The sequence below is a fragment of the Carcharhinus amblyrhynchos genome, unplaced genomic scaffold (genome assembly GCF_965287045.1).
Source record: "Carcharhinus amblyrhynchos unplaced genomic scaffold, sCarAmb.v2.hapA scaffold_40, whole genome shotgun sequence".
Classification (NCBI taxonomy): domain Eukaryota; kingdom Metazoa; phylum Chordata; class Chondrichthyes; order Carcharhiniformes; family Carcharhinidae; genus Carcharhinus; species Carcharhinus amblyrhynchos.
In genome coordinates, this window is record NW_027649781.1 from 4,349,209 (window position 1) to 4,361,709 (window position 12,501).

The following is a 12,501-nucleotide window of genomic DNA, read 5'->3' on the forward strand; positions in this document are numbered from 1 at the left end:
GGGAGTGGGAGATAGGGAGAGGGAGGGAGAGGGAAAGGAAGAGAGGGAGAGTGAGAGAGCAAAAGGCAGTCTAGAAACATAGGTTGGTGAATTGCTTTAAGTGCCTCCTTTAAAGCCCATCCGTTCTGGAAAGGTCAAGAGTCTCTGTGGCACTTTACCCAACCACACCTTAAACAAGAGAGAGAGAGAGAGAGAGAGAGAGAGCGAGAGAGAGAGCGAGGGAGAGAGAGAGAGAGAGAGAGTGAGAGAGAGAATCTTTTCCACGGCACGGTATCAAAATATACACACGACGATCTATACTTTCCTCTGAAAAATATACAGGCTCCTGAATGGGCGAGTGTTTTGGTAAACTGGAAGTTCTATAAGCGGAGGAGACAAAGCTTTAAGGGTTCAGCATTCTTCCCCCCGTCACTCTCTCCTGGGCTAAAGTAAGGGAAGAGTCTCTCATTGAAGGTGTCAGTGAAGGTGTAGATGACAGACATGTCATCAGCGTTGTAGAAGGAGACATGACCCTTCTCGTAGTCCAAGAAGACGCCGATGGTCTTGGGCTTGGAGCGGAGAGACAGGAAGGCGGAGGGTGTGGACAGGGCCTCGTACTCGTTACCGTTGCGCAGCCAAATGGTCCAGAAGCCATCCTCAGGTGACAGGATTATGTTCCCCTTGCGGCTGACCGACTCTTTGGCCAACCCCACATCCCACATGGTCTTGTTGCCCACCTCCACCTGCCAGTAGTGACGGCCCGAGTCGAAGCCCTGGGCAGACAGCACGCTGACGCAGTCATCAAAGCGCTCGGGATTATCAGGCAGGTCCTGCCAGGTGTCACTGAGACGCACGCTCCTCAGATCCTCCGAGATCAGCAGCTCAGGGTGAGCCGTGTTGGGCTCGAGGGTCAGGGCAGCCGGCACTGAGAGAGAGAGAGGGAGGAGAGAGAGAAAGGGTGGGGGGGGCGGAGGGAGAGAGGGGAGAGAAGTGGGGAGAGAAAGAGGTGGGAGGGAGGGAGAGACAGACGGAGAGAGAGGGGGTATAGAGAGAGAGAGGGAGAGAAGGGGAGGAGAGAGGGGGTGGGAGAAAGAGAGGGGGAAGAGAGAGAGAGGGGGGAGACAGAGAGAAAGGGAGTAGAGAGAGAGAGGGAGAGGAGGAGAGAGAGAGGGGGTGGGGGAGAGAGAGAGGGAGTAGAGAGAGAGGGAGAGGGATTAGAGAGAGGGGGGAGGGAAGGAGAGAGAGGGGGGAGGGAAGGAGAGAGAGAGGGGATGGGAGAGAGAGAGAGGGGGAAGAGAGAGGGAGGAGGGGGAGAGAGAGAGAGAGAGGGAGTAGAGAGAGAGGGGGAGGGAAGGAGAGAGAGAGAGGGGGTGGGAGACAGAGAGAGGGGGGAGGGGAGAGAGAGAGAGGGAGAGGAGGAGAGAGAGAGGGAGTGGGAAAGAGAGAGAGGGGGAGAGAGAGAGAAGAGGGGGAGAGAGAGAGAAGAGGGGGAGAGAGAGAGAAGAGGGGGAGAGAGAGAGAAGGGGGGGAGAGAGAGGGAGTAGGGTGAGAGAGGGAGGGAAAGAGAGAGAGGTGGGAGAGAGGGAGAGGAGAAGAGAGAAAGGGAAAGAGAAAGGGGAGGAAAGAGAGAGGGCAGAGAGAGAGACAAAGGGGGAGAGAGGGGGGAGAGAAAGAGAGGGGAGAGAAGGGGTGGGGAAAAAGGGGGGAGAGAGGAGGGGGGGAGAGAGGAGGGGGGAGAGAGGAGGGGGCAGAGAGGAGGGGGCAGAGAGGAGGGGAGGAGAGAGGAGGGGGGAGGGGGGGGAGGGGGGGGAGAGAGGAGGGGGGAGAGAGGAGGGGGGGAGAGAAGGGGAGGGGGGAAGAGAGAGGGGGGAGAGGGAGAGAAAGTGAGCGGAGATAGAGAGAAGGGGGGCAGAGGAGGTGGGAGAGAGTGGGGGGAGAGAGAGAGGAGAAGAGAGAGAGGGGGAGAGAGAGAGGGAGACAGAGAGAGAGAGGAGGAGAGAGAGAGAGAGAGTGGGTGTGAGAGAGAGAGAGACGGAGAGAGAGGGGGTAGAGAGAGAGAGTAAGAGAAGGGGCGGTGGGAAAGAGAGAGGGGGAAGAAGAGAGAGAGCGAGGGGAGAGAGAGAGGAGAAAAGAAAGAGAGAGGGAAAGGGGAGAGAGAGAGAGAGAGTGGGTATGAGAGAGAAAGAGGGAGTAGAGAGACAGAGGGACAGAAGGTGGAGAGAGGGGATGGGACAGAGAGGGGGAAGAGAGAGAGGGGGAGAGAAAGAGAGAGGAGAAGAGAGAGAGGGAAAGAGAGAGAGAGAGCAGAGAGGGAGAGAAAGGGGGAGAGAGAGAGGGGGGTGAGAGAGAGGAGGGATGGAGGGAAAGAGGGGGACAGATAGAGGGGGACAGATAGAGGGGGACAGATAGAGGGGGACAGAAAGAGGGGGACAGATAGACGGGGACAGATAGAGGGGGACAGATAGAGGGGGACAGATAGAGGGGGACAGATAGAGGGGGACAGATAGAGGGGGACAGATAGAGGGGGACAGATAGAGGGGGACAGAGAGTGGGGGACAGATAGAGGGGGACAGAAAGAGGGGGACAGAGAGTGGGGGACAGATAGAGGGGGACAGAAAGAGGGGGACAGATAGACGGGGACAGATAGAGGGGGACAGATAGAGGGGGACAGATAGAGGGGGACAGATAGAGGGGGACAGAGAGTGGGGAGGCAGAGAGAGAGAGGGGGGCAGAGAGAGAGAGGGGGGCAGAGAGAGAGAGGGGGGCAGAGAGAGAGAGGGGGGCAGAGAGAATGGGGGGGTGTGAGAGAGAGAGGGGGGGAGAGAGTGAGGGGAAGAGAAAGAGAAAGAGAGAGAAAGAGTGAGGGGAAGAGAGAGAGAAAAGGAGAGAGGGGGAGGAGAGAGAGTCAAGGGAGAGATAGAGGGAGGGTAGAGAGAGAGGGGGGGAGAGAGGGAGGGGGGAGAGAAAGAGGGAGAGAGAGAGAGGGGGAGAGAGAGAGAGATAGAGAGGGGTTTTAGAGAGAGGGGGGGGGGTGTTCAAACCCCACCCAAACACAGAGGGAGAGAGAGAGAGAGAGTGGGGGGGTGTGTTGGAGAGGGGTGGACAGAGAGAGAAAGGGGGGCGGCGGGGAGAGAGAGAGAGAGGGAGAGAGGGGCGGGGAAAGAGGAAGAGTAAGGGGGGAGGAAGAGAGAGAGAGGAGATAGAGAGAGGGGGGAGAGAGAAAGAGGGAGCGAGAGAGAAAGTGTGGGGGGAAGAGACAGAGAGAGAGAAGGGGGAGAGAAAGAGAGAGGGGGTAGAGTGAGGGAGAGAGGGGGTAGAGAGAGAGGGAGGGAGAGAGAGAAAGAGGTGCGAGAGAGAGCAAGAGAGAGGGGTAGAGTGAGGGAGCGAGGCAGGAGTAGAGAAAGAGGAGGAGAGAGAGAGGGAGAAAGAGAGAGGGGCGAGAAAGAGAGAGAAGGTTAGAGAGGGAGGGAGAGAGAGGGCAGAGAGAGAGAGAGAGAGATGGGGAGAGAGAGAGAGAGAGAAAGAAAGAGAGGGAGAGGAGGCGGAGAGAGAGGGGTATAGAGAGGGAGAGACAAGGGGTGGAGGGGGAGAAGAGAGGGGGGGTGGGGGAGAAGGGGGGGGTGGGGGAGAAGAGAGGGGGGGATGGGGGAGAAGAGAGGGGGGATGGGGGAGAAGAGAGGGGGATGGGGGAGAAGAGAGGGGGATGGGGGAGAAGAGAGGGGGGATGGGGGAGAAGAGAGGGGGGATGGGGGAGAAGAGAGGGGGATGGGGAGAAGAGGGGGGGATGGGGGAGAAGAGGGGGGGATGGGGGAGAAGAGGGGGGGATGGGGGAGAAGGGGGGGTGGGGGAGAAGAGGGGGGGTGGGGGAGAAGAGGGGGGGTGGGGGAGAAGAGGGGGGGGGTGGGGTACAGAGACAGAGAGGGGGGGAGAGAGAGAAAGAGAGAATGAGAGAAAGGGATAGGAGGATATATAGAGAGAGAGAGGGAGAGCGAGTTAGAGGGAGACAGCGAGGCGTATATATAGAGAGAGAAAGAGAGAGAGAGCAAGAGAGAGAGAGGGAGAAGAAGACACAGGGCGAGAGAGAGAGAGAGAGAGAGAGAGAAAAGGGGATGGAGAGTGAGAGACAGAGAGAGGGGGAGAGGAAGAGAGAGAAAAGGACAAGAAAGAGAGAGAGTGAGAAAGGGAGAGAGAGGGGGTTTGGGGGGAGAGAGAGAGAGAGAGAGGAAGAGAGGGAGAGAAAGAGAGAGGGTGGAGACAAAGAGAGAGGGTGGCGAGAGAGGGAGAGAGAGAAAGAGAGAGAGATGGGGGGGGGGAAGAGAAGGGGAAAAGAGAGGGAGGGAGAGGTGGAGGGGGGTACATAGGGAAGGGGGCAAGAGAAGGGGGAAGAGGGAGGGGGATGGGAGAGGGAGGAGGGGGACAGTGAGGGAGAGGGAGAGAGGGAGAGGGAGAGAGGGAGGGGGGAGAGAGTGGGAGCGTGAAGTGAGAGAGAGAGGAAGGGGGGAGAGGGAGGAGGGGCGAAGAAGAGATGAGAAAGAGAGACAAAAGACAGCTGTTATTCTTCAACGGATGCGTTACCTCATTGCCATTTTCATTAATGAAAACTCCATCCCACAGTCTCATTGGGATGGATAATCTGTTCCCAACCTGTCCAATTGGTGGCCTGTTGAAACACCTCTGAGTCTCTTTGATCTTTGCTGATTTTATGCTGTATGCCGTGACTCAGTGGCTAGCACTTCTGAGCCAGAAGGTGGTGAATTGTTGTCCCACTCCGTGGACTCAAACAGGTGATCTAGGCTGATACACCAGTGCAGTACTGTGGGAATGTTGCATTATCGGAATGGCAATCTTTTAGACAGTTCATTCAACCAGTGCTGTATCTGGTCTCGCGGGGGGTGGTGAGCATAAAAGATCTCATGGGTCTATTTTGAAGCAAAGTTCACCCCAGTGTCCTGGCCAATTTTTACCCTGCACTCAACATCATTGAAGCAGATGATTTTGTCATTGAATATTGCTGAAAGGACAGACAAATTACCTACTGTTTTACACTAAGGATTGCTCAGTAAATGCTGCCCAGAGTGTGCTAATAGTTACACCAACAGCCAGTTTAAGATAATCAGTCAAGCTCAGTACGTGACTTACTTATGCTTGCTAGAAACAGTATACATTCATACACAGGGACCCGTTATCTGCAAACTAAAAGAAGAGGTTCAAACCTTGGTCTTGTTTTGAATTATTGGGGAATTTGGGGAACACATAGTTTACCATTTTCTTTTGCCATGGCAACATTTTGGCCAATCAGAGTCAGCTCGCCAAATCAATCAGTGCACTTTTCTCCCACCTTATAAAATGCCATGAGTGTTTGAAATTTGATACTCTTGCATTTGTCCTGTTGGACACAGGATGAAAAGTTTTGACAACATGCCTCTCTTTTAAGCAATGATCAATTTCTGTCATATCAAGTGGCTAGTTGGTCCTTTACCTCATTGCTATGTGGGGGAATCTTGCTATGCGCAGTTTGACTGCTGTATTTCCCACATAAAGGGGAATGAAGATGGCATGGTGGCACAGTGGTTAGCATTGCTGCCTCATAGCGCTAGGAACCTGGGTTCAATTTTGGCCTTAGATTTCTGTCTGTGTGGTGATGGCACACTCTCCCCTTATCCGCATGGGTTCCCTTTGGATGCTTGGGTTTCCTCCCACAGTCTAAAGATATGTGGGTTAGGTGGATTGGCCATGCTAAATTGTCCTGTAGTGTCCAAAGATGTACAGGCAGCATGATGGCACAGTGGTTAGCACTGCTGCCTCACAATGTCAGGGACCAGGGTTTGATTCACTGTCTGCGTGGAATCTGCATGTTCACCCCGTGTCTACGTGGGTTTCCTCCACAGTCTGAAAGACGTGTGGTTATGTGCTTTGGCCATGCTAAATTCTCCCTCAGTGTACCCAAACAGGTGTCAAAATGTGGAGACTAGGGGATTTTCACAGTAACTTCATTATAGTGTTAATGTAAGCCTATTGTGACACTAATAAATAAACTTAAAAATAGCTTATGTTAGGTGGATTGGCCATGCTAAATTGCCAGCTAGTATCCAAAGATGTGCAAGTTAGGTGGATTAGCAGGGTAAGTATGCATGATTACGGAATTAGGTTCTGGGTGGGATTCTTTGCCAGAGAATCGGAGTAGGATAGGCTGAATGGCCTCCTTTTGCAATGGTGGGATTCTATGACCCGAGGCAGTGTAACTTAAATGCAGGTCTTCCTCCCAACTGCTCTTTTGCCCTTATTTTTACCCTATTCTACCCATCACCACCGCCCCACATTTCCCTGACCCTGGATTTATTCGGCACTGGTTTATCTTCTGTCTCTGTTGAAAAATCATCAACCTGAGGGGCAGAGGGTCTCTGCCCCTCTCTCCGCTAGTGCTTCCCCAAGCTGCAGATTAGCCCGACAGCCAGCCTGGACATCTGGTGGAGCCTGGAGTCACATAGAAGAACAAGTCCCTCACACAATGGCCGTTGCTATCAGCCTCATATCGAATGAACAATCCTCCCCCACCGTGGGGACATTACCTGGACTGATGACACTCAACATCCGTCTCCACACAATGAGCTGGATGGGGCCACCAAATTCGCCGAGGAGAAGGCTAAGAGGAATCTCTGCCGGCTTCTTAAACTTCACATAGGACCTTGGAAAGAACACAATTTTTTAAAACAAATGAAGTTAAACAATTCCCTTCCTCTGTGATACTAACACTTGAAAAAACTTAGGAGCAGACGTCCATCTCGGAGTGGCAGGGTGGGTGGGGGAGGAGGGTATACAAGGCAGACCACATTGGGACAGTATCACATCGCTTGCCCAAGATAGTGCTCGGACTTGCGACACACTTACTTGCTCAAAATGCTCTCAATTCGAGACTCGTCAGTCGTAATCAATTTTCCCGCAAGATGAATGCTGTAATTGGGGGTGCCCGATCCCCAGTTTGCACCAAAACAACCAAAATATTGTATTCAATCCATCAGCATGGTGGCACAATGGTTGGCACTGCTGCCTCACAGCGCCAAGGACCCAGGTTCAATCCCAACCTTGGGTCACTGTGCAGAATCTGCATGTTCTCCCCGTGTCTGTGTGGGTTTCCTCCGGGTGCTCCAGTTTCCTCCCACAGTCTGAAAGATGTGCTGGGCAGGGTGCATTGGCCGTGCTAAATTCTCCCGCAGTGTACCCGAACAGGTGCCGGAGTGTGGTGACTAGTGGATTTTCACAGTAACTTCATTGCAGTGTTAACTTAAGCCTACTGGTGACACTAATAAATAAATAAACCAGCTGTGAGGGAGGCTATTCAATTATAGGTTTACTTAGACTCTTTGACTCCAGTATGGGTACTGAAACTTGAATGAACTCTTGATCTTAAATTGCATTTTTCTATCCATTTTAGTGGTGGTTACTTGCAGCTGACTATCCTTGGGAATGTGTTGGTTTAGGATTTAATCACTGGAAGATCTCTGAACTTAAATCAGAAAAGGCAAGGTTTCCTTTTCTGTTGGACATTAATGAAACCATTTTCAATAATCTGATAGCTTCACTGATAAACACTTCCCATTTTAAGTATGAGTTTAAATCCTCAAATCGCCACGGCAGGATTCAAAATCACGTCGCCTGGCTCGTCACTTAGCCATTTTGCTGCTGTATTTTAAATTAAGAACATCAGGAGTCACAAGGTATTATCAACTCAGGATGCGAGCCTGGTGTAATTCATAGGGCGGAACTTTCCCACTTGTCCACCATCGGAATCGCAGCTGGCGGGACAGGAATCAGGCAAAGGTCCCTTGACCTCAGGCGGGATTTTCCAGTTTCAGGTTCCCAGGGTGAGCGTGGATGGAAAATACCATCAATTGACTTTTTCTGGTTGGCAGGCAGTGACTAGTGGGATGCCACAGGGATCTGTGCCAGGACCCCAGCTGTACACATTATATATTAAAGATTTGGACAAGAGAACAAAATACATGATTTCAGCTGATTCCTGGGATGGCAGGACTGTCATATAAGGAGAGACTAATTTGATTAGGATTATATTCACTGGAGTGTGCAAGAGTGAGAGGGGAGAAACTTATAAAATTCTAACAGGATTAGATAGGGTAGATTCAGAAAAAATGCCCCAGTGGCGGAGGAGTCCAGAACTAGGGTCATAGTTTGAGGGTAAGGGGTAAACCTTTCAGGTCTGAGGTGAGGAGAAATTTCTTCGCCCAAAGAGTGGTGAATGTGTGGAATTCACTACCCCAGAAAGTAGTTGAGGCCAAAATGTTGTGTGATTTCAAGAAGAAATTAGATATAGCTCTTGGGGCCAAAGGGATCAAGGAATATGGGAGGGACGGTGGGATCAGGATATTGAATTTGATGATCAGCCACGATTATAATAAATGGTGAAGCAAACTCAAAGAGCTGAAGGGCCTACTCATGCTTCTAGTTTCTATGTTTACTTGAGGTGAGAAATTAATGAGAGCTGGCATAAAGATGAGAGATTTTGCATGCCCCACCCATGAAAAGTAACGCCTGGTACTCAGAACGATTGACTGCCTGGGTCGCAACCCAAGAAGAAGGCAAAAATCACTTGTATGTGGAGTAACACAAGAGATAATGAAGTTAGCCTAGGACTGGTAATCTCCAATAGTGAGATTAGTCAGAATATAATCACCTCAAATGGTGAGGTTAACCAAAATCTACTCAGCTCTAATTATGAAGTTAATCAGAAACTATTCAATAATGCTGAGGTCAACAAAAAGCAAGTTATCTCAAATAGTGAGGATAATGAGACCTGGCTAACTCCAATGATGAGTTTAGAAAGGCCAGGTTATCATCCGGTCATCTCCAACAGGGATTTTAAATAGACCCAATCACCTCCGATAGTGTGATCTTAGAATCATCGGGCAGGATTTTCTGACCTCATGCTCCAGGGCAGATATTCCCGTCCCAAAGTCAACAAACCTTTGCATGGTGTAACCCTGCGCACTATGATTCCTGTGGTGGGTGGGTTGGGAAAATTCCACCCACAGAGCTTTACAGCACAGAAAGAGGTCCTTCAGCCCATCATGTCTGTGCCAACCATCAAGCACCTATCTACTCTAATCCTATTATCCAATACTTGGTCCCGGAGCCTGGTATGCTATGGGGGAGGGGGGTAATTTTCATGTTCTGTCTAGCCCGGGATTAGTAGCAGGCCGGGACAAATGATGCAAATGCTCGTTGCCCTCGGGCAGTATTTTCTGGGTTTGGGTGAGCACAGGTGAAAAATCTGCCAATAGTGCTTCAATAAATGCGACTTAAATGTCCCTGCCTCTAACACTCTTTCAGGCAGTGAGTTCCAGATTCTCACCACCCTCTGTGTGAAATTGGTTTCCCTCAGTCCCCCTCTCAATCTCCTGCCCCTGACTTTAAATCTATGTCCCCGGTTACTGACCCCTCTGCTAAGGGGGACCATTCCTTCCTATCCATTCTATCTATCACCCCTTATTAATCTTATATACCTCAAACCCCCCTCAGCCTTCTCTGCTCTCAGGAAAACAACGCCAGCCTAAACAGCCTTTTTTCACAACTGAAACTGTCCAACCCAGGCAGAACCCTGGTGAATCTCCTCTGCACCCTCTCTAGTGCAATCATACCCTTCCTATCGTGTGGTGATGAGAACTGCACGCAGTGCCCTAGCTGTGACCTAATCGGCATTTTATACAGCTCCCTGCTCTTATATACAGTGACTCAGCTAATAAAGGCAAGTATCCTATATGCCTCCTTAACCACCTTGTCTACCTGTCTTTCTGCCTTCAGACATGCACACCAATATACTCTACCGTCCTGCCATTCATTGCAAGGTTAATTCTTCCAAAATGCATCACCTCACTCTTTTCAGAGTTAAATTCCAGTTGCCACTGTTCTGCCCATCTGACCAGTCTGTCTATATCTTCCTGTAATCTAAGGCTTTCCTCCTCACTCTTTACCACATCACCAATGTCCATGTCATCTGTGAACTGACTGATCATATCTCCTACATTCACATTCAGACCATTAATGTACACTACAAACAAGGGACCCAGCACTAATCCCTGTGGTAAATCACTGGACACAGGCTTCTAGTCACAAAATCAACCTTCGACCATACCTCTCTGCCTCCTGCCACTAAGCCAACTTTGGGTCCAATTTGCCAAAAATTGTCCAGTCCATGGCCTCTTATCTTCTTGGCCAGTTTCCCATGCAGGATCTTGTCAGGAGCATTACTGAAATTAAATTGACCCAGTCATTTCCAATGCTGAGATTGGCATGAGCTCACTGGCTAAACGAACTGAAGGATTGTCACTTCCTGTGTTCAGACCAACCATAACCCATCGACTCTGATAACAGCCTGAGACCCTTGTGTCATTCAGGAGTTGGCCTTTAATTCATCACACCACTTGATGACGCAGCATCCAATGATTGATGACGCAGCATCCAAGAACAGTTCCTGTTCTGCATTGGCTCTATGTGGTGGAGTTCACCTTCCAAATAGTCCAAAAACTCACAACAAGCGACACTCACCAACAGCAATACCACACTGCAATGAAATGATGTGAAAATACAACAAAGTACTTTGAGAAATGACACGTACCTCTCGATTAGAGATTTGACATCCTTCAGGTGGGAAGCAGAAAAGAAAACAAGGAAAAGGTTAACCATTTTGAACGATGGAAATCACAGTTACATGAGGGTGTCGCTCCAAGACTGCAATGGATTTATTGTTAAATGATCCATAGACTGTACAAGCACAGCCAACTGATCCCAGGCATCAGCGGATGGCCCTGGGTTTGCTGACTGCTATCTGCTTTTGGTAGTGTGGCCCTTGAAAGGTGGGGAGGCTTTGGGAGTTACAAGTTCCAAGGGCTGAGTAATTGGTGAGGACCCTATGGATCGTTCCGGTGGGAGGCTGAGCCTAGTGGAAGAGGAGGGACTGGCAGTTGGAGTCTGGGAGTCCAGAAGGTTACAGTGGTTAGCATTGCTGCCTCACGGCACCAGGGACCCGGGTACAATTCCAGCCTCGGGTGACTGTCTGTGCGGAGTCTGCATGTTCTACCCTATTTTAGCAGGGTAAGTACATAGAGTTTTGGGGAGAGGCCCTGGGTGGGGATTGTTGTCAGTGCAGGCTCAATGGGTGCATAGCCTCATTCTGCACTATAGGGATTCTATGATTCTATGATCCCACGGTGCTGTTGGGGGGGTAATCGCACAGTGCTGTTAGTGGGGGGTAATCCCAAAGTGCTGTTGGGGGGGAGGTAATCCCACAGTGCTGTTAAGAGGTAATCCCACAGTGCTGTTAGGGGGGTAATCCCACAGATCTGTTAGGGGGTAATCCCATAGTGCTGTTAGGGGTATAATCCCACAGTGCTGTTAGGGGTGGTAATCCCACAGAGCTGTTAGGGGGTAATCCCACAGTGCTGTTAGGGCAGTAATCCCACAGTGTCATTAGGGGGGTAATCCCACAGATCTGTTAGGGGGTAATCTCACAGATTTGTTAGGGGGTAATCCCACAGTGCTGTTGGGGGTAATCCCACAGATCTGTTAGGGGGTAATCTCACAGATTTGTTTGGGGGTTAATCCCACAGAGCTGTTGGGGGTAATCCCACAGATCTGTTAGGGGGTAATCCCACAGTGCTGTTTGGGGGTTAATCCCACAGTGCCGTTAGGGGGGGTAATCCCACAGATCTGTTAGGGGGTAATCCCACAGTGCTGTTAGGGGGGTAATCCCACAGTGCTGTTAGGGGGTAATTCCACAGTGCTGTTAGGGGGGTAATCCCACAGTGCTGTTAGGGGGTAATTCCACAGTGCTGTTAGGGGGGTAATCCCACAGTGCTGTTAGGGGGTAATCCCACAGTGCTGTTCGGAGAGTAATCCCACAGTGCTGTTTGGGGGTAATCGTACAGTGCTGTTAGGGAGGTAATCCCACAGTGCTGTTGGAGAGTAATCAGTGGGCTGGGAGAATTGCTCCAATATGCCCAAGTTGTGACATGGCAGGGAACCTGGAGGTGGTGGTGGTCCCATGTTCCTGCTGCCTTTGACCCTGTGCACAGAATAGACATCATTGGCTTGGGGAGTCTCTGCTGGAGAAGGTTCTTACCGCGAGGAAGGCGGTTTCCTGGACATCGAGTCTCTGCTGGATCTCCAGGATGGTACACTCAATGGAGGCCCGCTTTTCAGTGATCCGCTGCAAGTTCTCCCTCAGCAGTCTGGAGAGCCTCTCCACGTCCTCCTTCAACTTCCCCTTCATCAGCTCCTCCTCATCATTGAGGAACTGATGCAAGGTCGTGAACTCAGCCGCGATGTTTTGTTCCAGGCTCTCCGCCATTTTCTGTCAAAGTCAAGGAAGTTGATTAGTCAGGCGCCAAACCTCAAACTGCCTCAAGCCTTGGTGGAGTTCAACCTTGGGAGGACTGAAGGGGCAGGGGGGAGGGAGGGCGGGGAGTCTTTGAATTTGATAAACTGCAGAATGCCCAAGAGAATTGTTCA

The 12,501-nt window shown here is 50.9% G+C and overlaps 1 protein-coding gene across 1 annotated transcript in view; it reads right to left on the bottom strand.

Moving 5' to 3' along the window:
- Positions 1–359: 359 nt before the first annotated feature.
- LOC145335740 (zinc-binding protein A33-like) overlaps positions 360–12,501 on the bottom strand; it is a 28,007-nt gene continuing 15,865 nt past the window's right edge. Inside the window, exons 3-6 of the mRNA XM_080181459.1 lie at positions 12,113–12,343; positions 10,610–10,632; positions 6,549–6,664; positions 360–904 (exon numbers count right to left, since the gene is read on the bottom strand). Coding sequence (XP_080037585.1) covers positions 360–904; positions 6,549–6,664; positions 10,610–10,632; positions 12,113–12,343 — 915 coding nt within the window. The remainder of the gene's footprint in view (positions 905–6,548; positions 6,665–10,609; positions 10,633–12,112; positions 12,344–12,501) is intronic.